Source organism: Phasianus colchicus, chromosome 2 (genome assembly GCF_987193195.1).
Source record: "Phasianus colchicus chromosome 2, bPhaCol1.hap1.1, whole genome shotgun sequence".
Lineage (NCBI taxonomy): Eukaryota > Metazoa > Chordata > Aves > Galliformes > Phasianidae > Phasianus > Phasianus colchicus.
The window spans coordinates 90,513,882-90,534,744 of record NC_143437.1 but is presented as its reverse complement, the minus strand read 5'-3'; the positions used below and the strand labels follow the sequence as shown (position 1 = coordinate 90,534,744).

General features: G+C 35.2%; 1 protein-coding gene across 2 annotated transcripts in view; it reads left to right on the top strand.

The window, feature by feature from the left end:
• The window catches only part of MYOM2 (myomesin 2), a 75,678-nt gene that overhangs the window by 44,141 nt on the left and 10,674 nt on the right, over nt 1-20,863 (top strand). For both annotated transcript variants that reach the window (XM_090136298.1, XM_031610932.2), the window contains 10 exons: nt 4,017-4,195; nt 4,365-4,479; nt 5,059-5,215; nt 5,322-5,428; nt 7,183-7,227; nt 7,621-7,757; nt 12,221-12,365; nt 12,478-12,537; nt 13,985-14,052; nt 19,493-19,606. In XM_090136298.1, the coding sequence (XP_089992424.1) occupies nt 4,017-4,195; nt 4,365-4,479; nt 5,059-5,215; nt 5,322-5,428; nt 7,183-7,227; nt 7,621-7,757; nt 12,221-12,365; nt 12,478-12,537; nt 13,985-14,052; nt 19,493-19,606 (1,127 nt within the window). The remainder of the gene's footprint in view (nt 1-4,016; nt 4,196-4,364; nt 4,480-5,058; nt 5,216-5,321; nt 5,429-7,182; nt 7,228-7,620; nt 7,758-12,220; nt 12,366-12,477; nt 12,538-13,984; nt 14,053-19,492; nt 19,607-20,863) is intronic.

Genomic DNA, 20,863 nt, shown 5'->3' with positions numbered 1-20,863 from the left:
AAATCTCCTATTAAAAGCTGTCTCTGGATCTCAACTGATGATAGCAGATGCTCCAAGAAGTGAATGATCTTTACTTAGCTTGCTAAATATCACTTTCATTTATTGTCTGTATCAGAACAAAAAAAATTCCCATCCGTTATTGTTTGTTTCTATTACCATCATCTTTTTAGCTCTGGGCTATGAGCTCCATCTCACTCTCTCCGTTAGGCCAACATACAGTCATCCTAGCACAATAATTGGAGTCTATTATAACTATTTCTGGAGTTTCAGACTCTAAGACTCGGATACTGATCATAAATAAGATTCAGCAGGGACCTGTTTCTTGGCCTAAAGGAAAGTAGCACAGCATAGCTCACAACTTATAGTTAAACTCTCACAGTCTCAATTACTGTGCCCCCCCTTGTTATTTATGTGATTACTGCAGATTGTATCCAGGTGTTACCTGACAGATTGTTATTAACCAGGTCTTAGAACAAATGTGCTAACAACCACACAGTAGGAAACTGGTGTTTAGGTTGTCTGTAGTTCACCAGTGTAGGCATAGTTAAAGACTGTTAATTACAATGCTAACTCTTAAAAATGTTAAAGAAGCACTGTGAATTTAGGGCAGGCAGTAGAAGGAAGTTAACTTCTAGCTACCCTTTGAGCATGTATATTTGTGCCTGAATATTAGATACCAAGGGAATTGTTTTCTGTCAGTAATGCTTGAGTTCTGTAAATAACCTATGAAAGGATTTTTGAAGGCCACTGTGCTCTTTTTATAACACTTCTTCACACTGAGCATCAATTTTGCTGAAGCTATTCCTGATGTCTGTTACTGATTTGCCTAAGCAAAGGTTGTCACAGCACAGTCCCTAATGAAAACACAGGTACCTACCACTTTTATATGTTTCTATCTTATTTTCCCCCAAATGCTGTAAAATACTGCTGTGTTGTTAAATTGAATTCTATTTACAACACTGAGTTTTGTAATGCTGTTAAGGATCCACTTTAGTACCTGTTTAAGTAATCAAGGTCTGCCTGACACCTACGCACATCTGTTTTATACTTAAGTGGTCATGCAGTCTTTTTGTTGGTAAATCAAAACAGTGAAATTATTTTTGTAAAACTGTTGAAAGCTTCAGTGGTATCAAAAAGACATAATTCGCTTAAGAAGGCTGGAATTTTTCATTTTTTGCTTTCTATGTAAAATGTAGCTCTTTCCTAGAACAAGAAATACTTCAATGAGATAATAAATACTTGTGCTGTTGGCAGAGGCTTGTTTAATACATCCTTAAAGATTTTCACCCATGAAGGATGTCCAGACTATATTGACAGGATCTATTCCAAACTTTACTGTGCTTAAAATCCAGAAGTTTTTCTAATATTCCTGAATCTTTCTTGTAATTTAATCCTGCTTACACCTTGTCCTGTCAACAGAGGATGTGAAGAAGAGATTGCTCTTTTCCTCTTTTCACTGGACTTTCTTTCTTTTTAAAAACTTTTTCAGACTTCCAGCTTTTTTCTTAGCAAGAAAAACGAGCCTGTGCAGCACATCCATATGCATCATTTATCTGCTACCTCTAAATAAATGTATTTTTTCTCTTTTGAATTTTTCCTAAGTGATTCATGTCTATCTTGAATGGCAGCATGCAAACTGGAAATGTTATTTCAAATAAAGATTTGTCAGTACTAAGCAGAGAAGTAGTAACTCCACACATCCTGCAATTATTTGCCCTCTTATAAATCCCTTCCTATTTGCCCTTTAAAAAATCATTACGTTATTATACTAAGTTTAGGGCTTACTTCTTTTTAATGCCAAGATTCTTTTCTGAAAAACCACTTGTCAGAGAATTCTTCAGCACAGCTTCTAGCTAAATTCTTCTCTGATTGCATAAACCTTGACTTCTGGGTTCCATGACATGGCAAACCTGTCAATTACAAAATGTTTAATCTCCTAACATAAACTCCCAATGTGTTAATTTCATTTTCTTACCATTCTGTAATATTTGGTATAAATGGATCATGGACATTTATTTTCCGTAAAGAACGTATCTGTGATTTGTACTCTAAAGTTTTTTGAAAATGTCAGTGAAATTGTCCAGTGTGCAAACCAGCGGAGATTAGACTTCATCCTTCATTTTAAATAATATATAAAGAAATTAAATAAAAGGCACTTTCAGGAAGCAAAGAGAGTGAAATTCTCATTTTCATAATGAATAATCTGACCTTTCTGTTCCTTGGCTGATTACATTGCTCTAATTATGAATACAACTGAATTGAGTATTGCATTCTTCTTGCTTAAGCAATAGTACAAACAATTGTGTACCCCCAAATCTTCAAATTTGTTAAAACATTTCTCAAGTCTTTTCTAAGATAAATTTTAAAGAGTAGCTTAGCAGTAGCAAAGATAAAAACTTGAGAATTAAGATGTAGAGACTGATCCTTTTCCCTGACTGACTGAAGACATCGATGACTAATGTGATGTGACTGCAATGTACTCCCAGTGTCACCAAAATATTCTCCCACGTTTGATATAGAATTGCAAGTCTTCCAGTGTGAGTGATGTATTCCATGCCCAGAGCCCATTATTATTTCATCGTTCTGCAGAATTCCAGTCCTAGGTATATCTGTGATCGTCTGTGAGTTCGCGATGATAGCTAATGAATTATTTTACATGACTTTAAAAAAAAAAAAAAAAAAAGAAACATCTGTGATCTCAGACTCCTCAGAATAGAACATACTCTATTACACATTTTCTCCTATTGTCTAGATTTCAAATAGGTGCATCTGCCAGTGGAAATTTAATTATCTCTGAATATATGGACATTTAGGTTGGAAGCTTAATCAAGCCCTAAAAGAAGGCTTTACCTTCCTTGAAAATTGTGGATTTTCCTTGAGAAATCTAGTATTTAACCTCATAAGATCTACAACATATATTCAAATGTTACTTTTCTGAAATGTACTTATCTACTACAGAGAAAAACTCTTTCAGTTATGTACTGAATCGCAGCCCTAAGAAATTTCTCACAGGTTGACATCACGTAAGCTGGAATGGCAATCAGATTCATTTTTAAGATTTTCCTGCTTTTTGTTGTTTTACATGATGAGACGTAGTAGGAAAAAGTAATATTTTTGATGTAGGCCAAACTATCAGCACTCAAAAATCCCTGTCTCAGATTTCCTTAGTCTAAATTTAAAACACAGGAAGGAAGCTTCCAGATACATTATTTGTCTGAAAGGCAATATTCTGCTATAGATGTTGTCACCTTGATAGTAAATGGATATGATTATGCCTCGATGGTCTACAGAAAGAAATAAATACTAAAAGTGTAGTAAAAACTAAATACTATAAATCAAACTGAATGGTGCTGGAACAGTTAAGTGAAGGTAAACAGCAGTGAGAATATTCCTTGATTGCTGCAAAGGTAAGAACTCTCATTTATTCCTAGAATAAATTAGAATGTTTTTGGTGTAAATAGTTATCTTAGCAGAGATCCTATGTAAAAGTTATTCTTGGCTACCATTATCCACTTCAAAATGAAGAATGCTCTTCTGCCAAAGAACATGAAGCCTGATTTGAAGTCCACTGGTACCAGTTGGTTTTGAACCAGGCTGGAGAATCTACACCAAGAAAAAATAAATATCTTGATGTTAAGTTGTGAACCTGAATCTAAGTTCAGTGAATCAACTTTGTTTTGGGGCTGGAGAATTAAATATTACGTAAAAAAGCTCTGTTCCTTGTTGGAAAATTTTGAACAGAGTGGATTGTCCAGGTGAATAACTTTCTCTTATAATGGAGATATTGGCATCCAGATAAGAATGCCTGCTTTGGAATATTAATGTCACCCACCACATAAAGCAGATCTTGCTGTTTACTTGAATATCATGAATAACAAGTTTATTACATAGAAGGAGATCTGGAAAGAAATATAGTCAAAACAAAATTAAAATTATATATTTCCATGCCTTCAGGGACAGTTTTTAAAATTTTATTACAATGAAGTGAACTTCCATACATATTTGAAATGTTTTAGGTCCTGCATATGATCTCACAGTTTGTGAAGTTAGAAATACATCACTGGTTCTTCTATGGAAAGCTCCTGTGTATGAAGGCAAAAGCCCCATTACTGGGTACTTAGTGGACTATAAGGAAGTAGATGCAGAGGACTGGATCACTGCAAATGAAAAACCTACTTCACACCACTATTTTAAGGTAACATATAAACATTACAGTTTGTGTTAATTCAAAATTGAATTTTAATAACATCTGATTAAGTGCAGCAAAGATACAGATTTGAACTTAGTCTTCTGCTAACATCACCATATAGCTAAATTAAAGAGCTTTTTTTTTTTAATTGACTTTGCTCTTCATCTTTTTCAAGGTTACCGATTTACATCAGGGTCATACCTATGTTTTCAAAGTTCGTGCAGTGAATGATGCTGGGATTGGCAAGTCGTCTGAGATATCTGAACCAGTGTTTGTTGAAGCAAGCCCTGGTAATGAACTGTTTTACCTCTTTTGCTTCTGAAATACCTGAAAATAGATTTAATCAATCTGACCAGATATTTGTAGTACAAATAAGTATATCAAGAGTTTAAAAGCTCTAAGTCTTAAAACCAAAAGAAAAACGGTGTGAATTCAGAAGTACTGCAAGGCATTGTTGCTTTACTTACTGCAGGAAATATATTGATAATTGCTTGTTTTAGTTTTCTTCTGATAATCAGAGATGCTGCTGCGATGAGTGGAAAGTATAACATGACACATTTATTTAAGCTCCAAGACTGATGATAAAATTACTTTACTTCAATTGTTCATATCTTCTCATATTCAGTTTCATTTTTTCGCTTTGTTTCTCAATAAGCATGCTTTATTTTCAGTATTCCTTAATTGTTTAAAGCAAGAAAGTGGCTAGAATGTGATGCTGAATCAAAATATGACACGAACATACTTCAATACATAAGAGTAAATCAATATTAGTGGAGATGGTTAGAATCTGCATAGATTTTTATAATTTCTGTATAGCAATGCTAAAGAGAAATGCATCTTTGACATGTGATTTGATTCTCATTTTGCAGGAACAAAAGAAATCTTTTCAGGTGTGGATGAGGAAGGTAATATTTACCTGGGTTTTGAATGCAAAGAAGCTACAGATGCATCTCATTTTCAGTGGGGAAAATCATATGAGGATATTGAGGATTCCGATAAATTTAAGATTCAGACAGAAGGAGATCAGTAAGTCATGCAATCTGTATCAAAGTCCTAGGAGTTTATACTGTTAATAAATTCCAATAGCATGGTAAAACCCACTAATTATATCCTTCATTATTGATTATTTTAGTTCTAAGCTGTACTTCAAGCATCCTGATAAATCAGACTTGGGAACTTACTGTATTTCAGTTAGTGACACAGATGGTGTTTCATCCAGCTTCATTTTGGATGAGGAAGGTAAGGTTCTTACCATCTCAGGTCTGTCTTCATTTTGTCACTCCAACTACAATAAACAATTTCAAAGAAAAAGAAATGAACAAACCTCCCATTCTTTCCTGTGCATAAAGGGCAAACAAAGAACAACATCACAGCAGGTTTCAGTTTGTTAATTATTTTTCTTATTGTCACAATAGTGAAGTTTTGTATATATATAATTTAATACCAGTGAGGTGCATAGAATTAGAGAGAAGAATCTGAGAAAAAGAATGTTCCTTTAACAAAATGTAAATTTATTGGATTCAATCGTCCTTTGGCATAAACTTATATTAATTTTGTTTTACTTTGTTGTAGCTGTTTTATTTCATTGGAATTGGAGTGAATTTGCTTCAGTCTGACTTTGGTATACCATGTAGGGTTATGGAAGTGAAAAGCAAAGAGAGAACTTGGCTATTCTTTCACAAAAATATTTTTGGAGCTTTTCTAATCCACAGTCTGCAATTGTTGAGTTCCTAAATTAAGCATGATTCTCCCTCCAGCTACCTTCTTTTTAAGACATTTAAAGAGAAGCAATGAGACTGAGTGAGAGTCCACTTGTAGGCAGGATTTCTGTCACAGTGCAATCAGCATCAGTCCTTCCATTCAACTTCCATTCAAAGTCGATGTCAAGAAGTTGTTTTTTTTACAAAAAAAATAAAATAAAATAAAATAAGTTATCCAGCACACGGACCATTTATGTAGATTCTTAATCGTTATCAATATGCTCTTCTTCTAGGGAAGATAAATTTGCAGTATTTTGAAATTTCTGTTGAATACTGTTGGAAAAGGCAGGCCTACATTTGATAATGGTAATTTCCTATTGGTTTAGTTTTAAAGCGTATCTCTGAAAATGCTTTATAGGTCTTGTTACCCTAAGTCCTATCTTCTAAGGTTTTTCTATACAAGACAAAGTGATTCCCAATATACATTTAGCTTTTGTCTTCACTCAAAATTATGCCTGTATTTGTACTGGATCCCTGCACAAGTGTTTGTTTTTGTATCTCAGCACTAAAAACCATTATTTCACTGCCCACTTCAGTAATACTGGAATTGGCAATGATGTTCATATTTCAAATCTTTATTAGTAATGAATATGAAAAATAGGGTTAGTCTGAAAACCTAATAATATGATTTCTATACACACAGCCTTTATGAGAATGTAGTGCATTAGACAGAATTTTCTTTACCTTTTTCAGACTAAGCTGCACTCGTTTCCTGCCATAGTAAGCAAGATTTTCAGGTACTTTGTCAGAAAGGATGTCAGTAGATAAAAAAGCCTTATGCACTGTTTGAGCTGTTGTCTCCCATCGTTAGTTTAAATCCCATAGGAAGTTTAAAATAGAGGGTATGCATGAAATCATAAAATCATAGAATGACTTGGATTGGAAGGGATGTTAAAGATCATTCAGTTCCAATCCCTCTGCTGTGGACATGATTGTGACCCACTTGATCACGCTGCTCAGGATCCCTTCCAACCTGGCCTCAAACACCTCCAGTGATTGGGCAGAGGAAATAGGAAAAATGAACTCATAAAAATGAACTCATAAAAAATCCATGCATTAGAATTTTAAATTTATTAAAGCTTATATTTAGGGCATAATTTTCTAATGAAAATTGGGTATTTCACATATAAACTTCAGGAGATTATTTGCTGATGCTCGTATATAACTTATTTGACAATTGTATTCTGGCTATGTTTTTCAGAATAAATTAAAATGTGCTTTTCTGAATTTCAGAATTGGAACGTTTGATGACAATAAGCAATGAAATAAAGAATCCAAGTAAGTTGAAGACCTGAATCTATTTTTTCCTTCTAAAATAAATATAATTAGATACTAGTGAATGAAATTGTCAAAAGGATTTCCTGATACAATGGCAGCTTCACTGATCAACTTGATAATAGAGTATAAGTTGTTTCTAGCCTATTCCTTAAATATTATACAAACAGTAAATTGTAAACTCTGCTCTCTCTTTTGAGAAAGTAATTTAAAAATGAGCCAAAAACTGCATTAGATGTCTTTTCACTGCATGAAATTAATTTTATATTCAGCATTCCAACTGTAATGGGAAGATATTAATGTTTAACTGCAATAGTCCCTTTTCTTAAAAGAATTCACACATTGTTGACTTTTGATTGCTTTTTTTTTTTCCTTTTTTTTTTTTTTTTCCTGCAGCAATACCTCTCAAATCAGAATTAGCTTATGAGGTTCTTGATAAAGGAGAAGTCCGTTTCTGGATTCAAGCTGAAAGCTTATCACCAAATTCTACCTATAGATTTGTTATTAATGATAAAGAAGTTGAAAACGGAGATGTAAGTGCATATTGAGTACTACTATATATTTGTGAATCTGCTTAATGTAACTTTAGACATTAATAACGCATTTATATTAATAGCTTAAAGCCAATTTATTAATATCAATGTAATCATATTTGGGGAAAAAAAGAGAAAAACTTAGCCCTCAGAAGTCCATACTCATTTTTCAGAGCCAGATGATCAACAGGAAAAGAGAAGGAGAATGTAGGCCCTTAATTAAACACATCTGATTAAAAGTAGTGCACAAACATTTTAGGAAAATTGGTCAAGACATACAAAGCCGCTTCAAAGTACAGTTTTTGACTGCAAACCATCAAGAAATACTGCTCCTTCGGACCCTCTGAAGCCAACGCTGGCAGTTTTATATATAATGTGAGAGGCACTTGACCATGCAAGAATAGTCATAGACATAAAAGCTTTAGAGTTTAGAAAGGTATCACTTTCATTTTCTTTAATTATTATTAATATTTTTAATTTTGGCCTAGACATTGAATTGTTACTGACTGGCTACATGAGATGAAAGAGCAGACCATAAGCTTGTTAGCTCTAGGATGTCCTTTCATGCTAAAGGACACTAAAAAGATTGGGCTGTGAAGAAAGCAAGGTCATGTCCTTATGGGCCTGTGATATAGTTCATTTACTGGCCATAATGTTCAGCACTGGAAATATCTTTTCCTGTGAGGAATACACATACAGTGCAGCTATTTGAAAAATTCAGTTTATTCTTGGGGTTGCAAAGCCTGTTTTTGGCCAGAGGAACTTATCAGTATTTTTATAACATAGAAAAACAAGAAGCACTTCCTTTAATGATATACTTGCTTTCTAAGCAGAATACTCCTCTGTATTTCTTACTTCAAGAAATAATAAACTCTAGCACTGAAAACCTGAATTTAGTGATGAGAATGCATTGAAATGGCAATATTATGTCTTGGCAGTCTCAGTGGAACACAGTAAGCTATTTTTAGATCACGTATGTTTTGAAAGTGTTGACATCAGGAGAGTCTTGAAGTGGAGCTGCATTATTTCACCTTTTTAATTAGTAACCCATAGGTGACATTTTCTTTTGGAGATTGATGATATTTTTGTGGAAAGTCACATAAAAGCCTGGTATTTATGGTGCCCATAAAATCATTGAACTTCATCTTGCTGCATAATGGCAATAGTTAGAAGCCTAATTACACTTTAAAACCTGCCTGGAGACTGGGCTAAAGTCACTGAACATGTTCAATAGACCGTTGTGCTGGTGAATTGTAGTCTGATTCTTGACACTGAATAAAATGATAATTTTTTTTTCCTTTAGGTCCTACTCAGAGAACAGTTTCTGTAAGTTTTCGAAATAATATGAAAATGGAACAAACTAGGTCTCAGTTAATCAACTGTCATTTAAATCTTTTAAAATCTTTTTCTTTACCCGAAGTGAGAAATTCCATATTTTTTGGGGATGTGATAAAGGATCAGATTAAAATATTCACCTTGCTTTTTTTTTTTGTTCTGCTTCTGGAAAACCTCAATTTAACATTCTCCCTGGAAACTCATTAAATGAATGCGAGTGTTGTCCTTGACTTCTGCGGGCAAGAGAGTATAAGAGAGAGTTTGAATTTGCATTTCTTGATAGGTTGCTGCTGTTATTAGCTCTCTTTTTTCAGGTCTCTCTACTGGCTGATCTTGTCCAGTCTTATATATCAGTACTTAAATAAGTAATTTTTCTACCTACTTTCCTTATTAAGTCTTATCTTTTCATAGTATATCTTTTAATATATATTTGAAAATGCATGTCCAGTTATAAAAGCCTTTACCCTTGTTATTTTAGGCAAATGGCATACCTCAGTCTCTTCCCTCTAAGGTATTTATTTGATAATTAGTTATCCAGATTAATCTGTTGGCTACTGCTTTGTTTAATTCTGATATTTTTTTCTTCATTCTTCAGTTACCTAGCAAAGATTTAAATTAGATTAGTCTTATTGTATTTCCATCAATGATAATACAGTATTAAAAATGTTTCCTGGCACCATCCTGTTAAATATTTTATCATGCAAACAGTCCTACCTCTAATTTTTGGTTATACTACATCATAATTGTTTTGGAATGATTCGCTTTGCACAGAGTCCTGGATAAGAGAAATAAATCTCTGACATTTACACATTCCCTTCTTTTCTAATTGATCACCATCTCTTCCTAACGCTTTTCAGATTTTCAGGAGCCCATAATTACCTTATGAACTGTGCTCAGTTCCTTTCATTCCCAAATCTCAGTATTCGTTATTGAGAATTTTTTAGAAGAGGACAGGCATCATTACTGTTCAGTACAAACCAGGACAAAGGTCATCTAGTCCTACTTTCTTAATCTATTTTAAGATTATTTTGCTATTTCATGATCACATAATCTTTTCTTTTCCTGATTTTTCAGTTTTAAGAATGAGGGGAGTGAAAAGACATGAATGGATTTATGTCATGTTTTTAGTGTCCATGTATTTTTTCTATTATATTGAAAAATGGCTTTCTATTTTATTTCCTTTAGGGAATTTACAGATTTTGTCTCGTTTTCATTTCAGTCTTCTATGTACTTTTGACTCACCATTTTTCAGGTGTTCTGTAATACCTTACCGTTTATAATATACTATTTATTAGATTTTCTTTTCTTTTCTTTTTTTTTTTTAAGTTACAAACTTGGCAGCATTTTACAAGTTGAAATTGATATATTGACATAATTGAAATTGATATAATTGAAATTGTTTTTTTGTTTTTTTTTTTTTTTGGTACTACTGGTATGTTTGAAAGTACCAGTAATAAATGGTAGCCATCTTATTATGTCTAAGCTATATATAGGTATTTCAGGTAGCTGCAAATGTGGCAGATTCTCTCACACTTATAGCTGTTCTTCAGATGACTGGTCTGACAGGTTGTCCCCAGCTAGTAACTTAGTGTACCAAACAAGCAATAAGTGAGTGGGCATACTTTGCAACTTCACATTAAGCCCTGCATCTGTTCAGGAGCTGGCCAGGAGGCATCCCTTGAAGACATATCTGTGGAGTCATTCTTTCTTATTCTAGACTAGTATTTAACGTTTCTTCCACTTAAGGAACTGGTTCCAGATAGGTAAATAAGTGGCATTTCTATCAGATTTTGTTTTCTTCCTTCTTCCTTCCCATTTCTTAAACTTTGTCTGCTTCTGGCTTTAACTATTTCTGGTTTTGGATTCCAAGAAGAAGGTTAATCAAAATATTCTGTTCATAAGGCCTCTTGTCTCTTATAACAGCTACAGAGTGTATAGTCATTTACTGCACAGAACTCCTCCTAGTCTGTGATACTCTTCTGTCCCCTCATGAATTGTAGAGTTAGTGTGTAGTATCCTTGACCACATTTGTCACCCCAAAATATTCGCCAAATAAATTCTGTGAATTATTGTTGTTTTCCTTTTGGAATTTTGTAGTTGAGATTCAAACAGTATCACTGTTAGTAGTATGCACCGTCCTCGTACTTATTACTCACTGAGTGAAAGAGGATATTACTTAGGAAATCATGTTTATATCTGAATTAGTACTTGTAAATTCAATAAATGTTTTTCAATTATTGTCGGATATTTGCTTGTAGTTTTCTGTTTTCTTGAAGATTCCTGCTAAGAAGTTATCTTTCTGGAATGTTTAATAAAAAGCACCCATTAAAAGGATATTAACAGTGAAATCATTTTAATCATTTGAAATTCAAGTTGTTATTTGGTATTTTCAATATTCTCCAATGACTGTAGTGCGTAGCTATGTTTTGACAGAAATCTAATTTTCCTTTGCTGGACTTTGCTGATCTTTTTAGTTCCTGGCAGTTCAGTTGGATCTGAACAAGGAAGATACAAGTTACAAGTTCTCCATCGTGGTCTTAGTCTTTGGGCTTCTCTGGGAAGAATTCATAGCATAAAATGAGCAAATTATTATACTCTCCCTAAATATATATTTTAAAGTAAGAAAAGATCCAGTATCAACCTGCCACATATACTTCAGAAAGTGTTTAGTAGTTATAATGGCTTGAATTTGTTCTGAAGATTCATCTATAGGGTACATGAAGTTCTGCATCTGTACCTATAAACACAATATCCCAGCTACCTGTGGAATTTGCTAGGAATATTGCTTCAGACTAGGAAAACCCTTTGTTGAACTGGAAGCTGTAATGCAGCTGGCTGTGGAGGCATATCTCCAAACATGTATAGTGCAGTAAACTATTATTTTTAAATGTAAAACATCCATATTATTATGATTTGAGGGTTCCAAATGCAGCAGCACACAGAGGTTTCCACCACCACTGGGACCTTGTTTGACAACAGTCGACTCAATCGTATCCTGTTCTCATAGCACATAATTAAAAGGAAATGAAAATAATTAAGTGTGAAAGTGGAGTTACAAAACACGTCTTCTTTGGTAGGCAATCATAAGTACTTAACGATACAGTAAAGTTATTACTTGTTTATTTCAGAGGCACAAGATAAGTTGTGACCATTCAAGTGGCATTATAGAAATGGTGATGGACAAATTTACAATTGACAATGAAGGTACCTACACAGTACAGATTCAAGATGGAAAGGCCAAAAATCAGTCTTCATTAGTTCTCATTGGAGATGGTAAGTTCAGTGAAAAATTAAAACTGTGACTCACGTGAAAAAATAAACTTTAATTGTTCCTTGAGTACTTTTATGACTAACTGATTATTTATTCACCTCTTCTAAAATTCAGCATTTAAGACGGTATTGGCTGAGTCTGAGCTCCAGCGAAAGGAATTCCTTAGGAAGCAAGGTAAGAAAGTAGATTGGTGACTTTAGGCCCATTTTGCAGCTAATGATGCATTCCTGGAGAATAATAGGTGCTTCTAACTTTCATACAACCTCATTAGAAGATGAGTATACTGCACAGTTGGAGAGGATATTGAACTCTTGCTGAATATGGATCTTATTTTCCAACATTGTCATTTAAAACTTGCAAATTGTGACATTATTTTCATTAAGTAGAGAAAAAGTGGAAATCCGTATAAGAGGTTATATTTGCTGAATATTCATAAGAAGAGTGTTTATTGTAGGCTCTGATACAGCAAAACACTTCAGCATGTTTTGTTTTAAGCACACAAGTTGTCCCTTCGTTATAACTGACAGAAGAGCTGCCAGCACAGAGTCAGACAAGGAAGATTAAAAGCCTAATCCTGTGGATTCTATCCAGGCAAATTTCAGGAACCAAATGTATGTGTATTTGTTATATAGTTGTTAGATGGTTACAGTTTGTTAGATATGTTTTATAAATTTTTTTGAGCTATAAGTAAGAATTACTACTAGATAGCTAATTCAGAATTCTATCAATGTGAAATGCTGAAAGAATTGAGTTTGAGCTCTAGTTTGTATTTTTTACGTGTCAAGAACATGACTTTTTGAATGAATGTAATGACAATAATTACAAATAATTTATTCTGAATAACTTAGGTAAAATTCTCTGAGTAAGTACTGTAATTGTTATACTCTATCTTAAAAAAAAAATTGTTTACTGCATAAACTCACAAGAGTTTCAGTTCTCAATGATGTAAGCAAACGTCTAGAAATTTGTCATATTTCAGATGTGAGTATAGCAATTACAGGCTCTGATCCTACAGAAATGAAAACATATTCATGAATTTACTGATATGAGTAACCACAACAACTTCAAAAGGACTAAACATATCAATAAATTTTCTCAGGGGCATATATATTTGGATTTGGAACCACAGTGGGGGACAGGAATGTTTTTAAACTTCAAATAATTTGGACAAAAATTGTCTGGCATGGTATTTTGGCTTCAAATATTCAATTGGCTGAGTGTCAGAATGCATTTGTCCATTATCAAGTTCCACCTGCATTCAATAAAGCATCTTAATTGCAACTATTTTGTTTCTTTCCCATGCTTACTTGGAAATTGGGCATGAACATATTTAGCAAGCTTGTTTGTGTCATTCGCCTTTTTACATTTTGGAATGCTACATGACCTATTCTACAAGCAGATATGCACCTCAGGATTCTACTGGTACAGTAGACATATGGGCTAATACAGTGAATACTTACAGCAGGATTTTTCCCTTTGTGCATTCAGGAGTGCCCTCTGATCATTCTGATATAGAGATGCTAGAATGTAATTATTATTGTTTTTGGTTCTTCTACTAGAGCTGTCAGATATCCTTTCCTTCTTTCTACAACGTATGATTTAAGACTATTTTGTTTCTTAGGTCCCCACTTCTCAGAGTTTCTATATTGGGAAGTTACAGAAGAATGTGAAGTTCTGGTTGCTTGTAAGGTGAGGAAATCCACTTGAAATATTTTTTAGAATATGTTGCTTAATAGTTGAGGAGAAAAATGCAATGAAAGATTTTAATATTTTTGAAATTAAATCTTCTTAGACACATTTTAAACCACGCTTTCTGACATTTTCAGCAGTAAAACGAGTCAAAATCTACTCTCTTCCAGTTGGCCTTCTGGGCTGCAAGTGCACACCGCTGGCTCATGTTGAGTCTTTCATCAACTGACACCCCCTGATCTTTCTCCTCATGGCTGCTCTCAAGCCATTCTCCACCCAGCCTGTATTTGTGAATGGATAATCTAATCTTTTATAATAATTGTGAGCCATAAAATTATTAAGTGCAATAACCAGCCCTAAAAGCTTCTTCCTCTTTCCACAAAAAGTAGTCTCAGTTCAAACTCTTTCCTCGCTGTTTTCTGATTAGGATGTTCTTCTACTAATATATATATGTGTGTATATATATATATAATTTAATGAAATGTAGCCAAACATGTAACAAAAGTTTTAGAATTAGTGTTATAAAACAGGATTTTTATTATATATGGCTGATGACATTTGATTCTTTTGAAAGCTAATGTGCACAGAATTCAGAGTAACTTCTGCTGTTAAGGTCTTATATGCCATTCTAAAATGATGTGTTTACACTTTCGTTGCTCTTCTCTAGAAAGACTAATTGGAGACCTCAATTAAGGCCTCAATTAAGGCCTCAAGCTAAGTTAATTTAATTCAGTAAGCACCAAACTGTTCTTCACTGTCTTTTCCTGTAGCACATACTCTATTGTATTCATTTTCTCCATTTCTTTTGAATAAATTTTTGACTTTTAATTAGACCAACTTGAATCACTCATTATGAGTAATTCACATGCATCTTTTTATTTCTTCTCTCTGCTCACTAATTAGGAGGCCTTTAACCTCAACTTATTCCCAGCAGAACTGACCTGAGTGGTGAAGCTGCCACTTGGTGAGCCCCGATTTTACCACCATGGCTCATTAGCTAATGTGGTATCTTTGCTAGTACTGAAATGCATAGCTGCAGCACTTTATAATCTCAACATGCATTTGCCTCAGGCATGAACTCTGCTTATCCTTTTGTTCACATGTGGAGTTGTATTGTTGAATTATACTATTGTTAACTCTCTACAAATTAATCTGAAATTATCCTTCATTTTTTGACTGTAGAGCCTGTTTATACCACTGTGAAAGGCTGATATGCTTTTCATTGCTGTGTCTTTTGTTCATAGGGTCAGAAAATTTTATTTAAATGTAATCTAGGATGTGGGCTGTCTGCAAACTCATCATTTTAACTATGCTGTTGACCTTATAATATTTATTACTGTTAGTGTGTGACTGGACATTAGGTTCAGACCATTGTTGATTATGACTCTAACTAATTTTTATACATAGGAGGAAGTTGAACAATTAAGTCTGTATTTGTCTCATGTGAGGTACCAGACATTTAAGTTAGAAGTGCTGCTGCCTCAATCTATATTTGCAATAATAAAATGCCCAAGGAGCAATCTCTGCCTTTCCAGACCATATCCTTCAGGGTGGCTTATATTCACACTGCTCAGTTGGCTTCCTGTAGAGAAGACTGAGCATGCACAGGCTGCTTAGCACTCGGCACAGGTCTCTTCTAGATTCTGTCTAGTGCCTGTGTGCAAATATAGTTTGCACAGGTGTTTTCACCTCTTGAAAGAGCCTGGGATAATGTGAAGGAGGTGCTGTGATCTGCAAGAGAGGGCTTTTGGCCAGGATGTTATGAAAGTCTGTATGAAATGGGGTGTTTGGGAACTGGATGCTTGGGTGCTTAGGTAGGGCAGAGAACTGATAGTACGATCCAGGTTCATAACAGTAATAATGAACAAATATGGATTGTGTTATATAATAACACATCGAAAGAAGTATACAGTACCTCCAGAACCACTTCCTTTCTGTGAGATTGGACTTGACTGAATCTTTACTTAAAATTTAATTCTAATTATCTTATTATTGGTATTGTAGACTCTGAATGACAGAGGGATATGTTTATCCATCTGAATGACAATTTGATGGTGTTTTCTCTTTATTGCATGCTTATTTTTCTATACATGCCAGCATCTACTGTCATTTTTCTTCAAGAAATTCTAAATTTCAGAATGTTTGGAAGCTACCTATTCTTGCATATCTTTGACTATTATTTATACTGTACCTATTAAAAGCAAGATTTTTGGTGTCTGACTAAACAGTAAAAAAGGTAACTTTTCTTAGTCAATGTCAACATCAAATAACTTCCATGCTGCAAACTGCTTGTGTCTGAATCTCAGTGTATTTGTTGTCAGATTGAGTGCTAACAGTCTTTGATGAAAATCTGTTGAAAAACATTAAAGGTTTTTTCCTTCAGGCTTTGTTCAAATTAAATTGCCACTCATGTCATACGGCTACAGGAACAGCCACCTTATAGTTACTGGTAAATGTAAAATGCTTCTCATTTTTTCAGGCAAGACATTGCTTTGGGCCAGATTGCGAACCCATACACTGTCAGAGGCATATAGCAACCACACTAATTATTAAGCAGCAGTATATGTGATTACAGTGAGCAGATTTTAAAGACCTATCAGAAACTAGGAGAGAGCAAACAAAAGAGCTTCTAGGAGAGAGAGCAGAAAAAAGTTCCTCGTATCTGGTCTATATCTGGTCATATCTGGTCACCTCTATAGAGAGTTTTTGTAGAGCTCTTCATCAAGAGTAAGATTCCTCTAATGTAAAAAATTTAAAAATTTGTGTATGTATTTTCCTCTAAGCAAGCCACTTGATATATATATATACAGAAAAGAATTAACTTCTAGGATGCCCAGTATCCATTTGTTTAGTTATTTTTCAAGATTTTCTTAAGTGACTGCCTGGGGACTAAGAAATATCTTGCCAGCTATGTCCTTCTACCAAAGCTTTGTTAACTTGGGGATACCCTACCCTATGACCTGGAAGTCTTGTATGGGGAACAGAATAAACCACCTCATGATTCAGGTGGAAACTGTTAGAGATTTGTTACACCACCTGGACTGCCACAAGTCCATGGGGCCAGATGGGATCTACCCAAGACTGCTGAGGGGGCTGGTGGAGGTGACAGTCAAGCCACTTTCTGTCATCTGTCAACGTTCCTGGTCAACCAGAGAGGTCTCTGAGGACTGGAGGCTTGCCAGCGTGATTCCCATCTACAAGAAGGGTCATAAAGAGGATTCGGGAAACTACAGGCCTGTCAACCTGATCTCTGTGCTAGGAAAGGTTATGGAGCAGATCATCTTGAGGGAGATCACACAGTATGTGCAGGACAACCAAGGGATCAGGCCCAGCCAGCATGGGTTCATGAAAGGCAGGTCCTGCCTGAACAACCTGATCTCCTTCAATGATAGAATGACCCAGCTGGTGAATGAGGGAAAAGCTGTTGACATAGTCTACCGAGACTTCAGCAATCCTTCAACACGGTCTTCCACGGTATTCTCCTGGGGAAGCTGAAGCCTGTGACTTGGACAGACTTGGACACTCTCTGCTGGATAAAGAAACTGCTGGTTGGTCTGGCCCAAAGAGTGGTGATAAATGGAGTGACATCCAGGTGGTGACCAGTTACAAGTGGTGTTCCCCAGGGGTTGGTACTGGGGCATGTCCTGTTTAATATCCTTCCCAATGAATGAGGGGATTGAGTGCACCCACACTAGGTTTGCAGATGACACCAAGTTGGGAGGAAGTTATCTGCCTGAAGATAGGGAGGCCCTGGAGAGGGATCTGGACAGGCTGGATAGCTAGACTGAGACCAATGGGATGAAGTTCAATAAGTCCAGGTGCTGGATTCTGCACTTTGGCCACAACAAGCAAGGCAATGTTACAAGTGTGGGGCAGAATGACTGGAAAGATGTGCAGAGGAAAAGACCTGGGGGTGTTGGTCAATGCTTGGCTGAAAATGAGCCAGGAATGTGCCCAGGTGGCCAAGAAGGCCAATGGCATCCTGGCTTATACAGAAACTGTGTTGCCAGCAGGAGCAGGGAGGTGATGTTCCCTCTGTACTCAGCACTGGTGAGGCTGCACCTTGAGTAGGATGTTCAGTTTTGGGCCCTTCTCTACAAGAAAGACATTGAGGCCCTGAAGCATTTTCAGAGAAGGGCAATGATCTGGTGAGGGGTCTGGAGCACAATCTTACAAGGAGTGTCCGAGGAAGCTGGGATTGTTGAGTCTGGAGAAGAGGAAGCTCAAGGAGACATTATTGTCCTCTACAACTACCTGAAGGGAGATTGTTGTGAGGTAGGAGTTGGTCTCTTCTTCCATGTAACTAGCAATAGGACTAGAGGGAATGGCCTCAAGTTGTGCCAGGGGATATTCAGGTTGGACATTGAGAAATACTTCCTCTCTGAGAGATGGTCTTGCAGATCTTTTCCAAACTTGCTGATTCTATGATTCTATGATTCTGTGACTGGGGATTCAGGATAGGCACACAAATACCACTGCATTTATGTGATTTTTGGAATGAAATGAGGATAGAAACATCAAATAAACTCTAGTACTTCTGAAAAGGAGAAAAGTAAAATATGTTTCCAAGGTTTCTAGTCACAGCTGAGCTTTTGGCTTCTTTGAATTCATACTTCTATGCTATTCATCCAGCAATATTTTAAGTGTTTCTAATGCACAATTTATATTTCCAAATTATAATAGTACATGAGGTGTACCTGTACTCTATGTACGTATTGCTCAGATCAGCTGCCCTGCCACTATTACAGCAAAATTTTGGCTTTCAAGAACCTTTTCTGCATTTACACCACTTTGTTAAATTCTTTTGTATCAAGAGACAATCCTAATTTGTAGGATTCCTCAAGTCTTTGTATTCACCACGTGAATGGACACGTGGTGGAAAAAAGGATTTCTAGTGCTGCTTACAATTTTGAAGTCTCAAATGCTTATGGAATTGTAATTTCAATGGCTCTTTGTGGTGCTGCCATGAAAGGTATGGCTTACGTAGCCAGGATAATTCAAATTGACTGAATGTTCTCCCAAATAGGGTCTAGATTCTGTGTTATAGGTCTCTGGAGACATGTGGCAAACACAGAGGACAGAGGAAATTTCAGCAGCTCTTATTTCTAATATATTTTTTACAGATAGCTCTAGACAAATTGCAGCCAGATAACAAGTCTCTTCCTTAAGGGAACAGACTGACAGAATTGTCTTCAAGGATTTGACAGTGCTCTGAAGCTCTAAGCTACCTACTTCCGACCAGTTCTATGCTGCAAATAAATTATGTAGGAATAACATTCTGCTGAACAGGACTTGGTTTGGATTTTTTTTTTTACTTAACTTGATTTGACATGTGTTATAAAAAATTGGCTTCTTATGCTGCAAGTATTTTTGTGACCAGGTATAGTAGAGTATCTTTCATCAGGATAACCATGACTATGTGCCTTTTTCTGTTATGCAGGTTGCAAATACAAAGAAGGAGACTGTTTTCAAGTGGTATAGGAATGGTTCTGGGATTGATGTTGATGAGGTGCCTGATCTGCAGAGAGGAGAATGTCACCTCACTATTCCCAAGGTACAGTATCACCTACTGATTAGAAATGACAGCTTCTGCTTGATGTCCTATAGATTTGCCAGGCAGATCACTCAACCAGCTATCATGATTTCTATGAAAAAATTTAAGAAAAGGCATATTTTCTACCCTTCAATTAGCTAATAAGTAGTTACTGCTAGTAAAAGAGTATACATTTTTGTTATAAATTCAGACATGTCATCCTTAAGTTACTTCAAAATCCTTTGGTGAACTCTTTTTTTTTTTTCTTTTTTTTCCTTATTCCTTAATTTTTCAGTTTGTTCCAGCACTTTGTATTTTACAATTGTCTTCATTTTATTTCCTAAGGTATATGGCTTTTTAAGATTTATCGTCTTGCAAGAAAAATAACTTCTGACTAAAACCTTATCTTGAGTAGTTGCTTTCTTTCTCAGCTGCTGAAGTAACCCCTGGATCAAGTCTTTGTGTTTTCAGCATAAAGTGCATTCAGTTTAATTATTTATTTAGTGTTTTTTTTTTTATTGTCTTCATGTTTTTATAATTTATTCCCTTCCTTTCAATTGCAATAGTATACTGGCTTTCCAGTGGCTTTATTTTCCTGTGTGTAAAGTGTAGACTTTTTGGAGAGAGGGTGGTTTCATCTTGTCTTGAATTGCTGTCGTTACTTGTCGTTTAACTTCACAATACTTTTCCTATTATTACTTGCTTGTGGGCTTGTATAAATCTAAGATTCAGTTAATCAGCTTCCAACCTGAATATAAGTAAGTAAGTATATATTTTCCTTTAAATTTTCAAATTAATTAAACAAACAAACAAACAAAAAACTACTGTTTTTAAGGCAGTATCACTTTGTTAGTTTTTAGAATGTAATTTTTCTAACGTTAATGAATGCACTATTGTAGTATGCATGTAATTTGACGATAGCTGCTGCTTGAAGAAATCCACTTAGTTGATTATTGAGAAGTTAAAGGGAATAGATGCACTGTCTTACTCTGCACATAATGACTCCAAAAAGACAATAGTTTCAAGTGAATAAAAATGGCATTTCTAAAATTTGTGTGAGTTGCAGTTACCCTCTTTTGCATCTTACTAAGCTACTTCTAGTTTCTGCTGATAAGGATCAATCCTGTTTGTCTCTATGGAACAAGAGGAAGAGGGAAAGAAAACCCACAATTCTTAAGGCATTTGAATGGAACTTGAATTACATTTTAGGCTTAGGAACTAGATATTGCTGCTTAAAAAAACATGTAGAAGCCATTTATAGTTTCCCATCTTATCTCT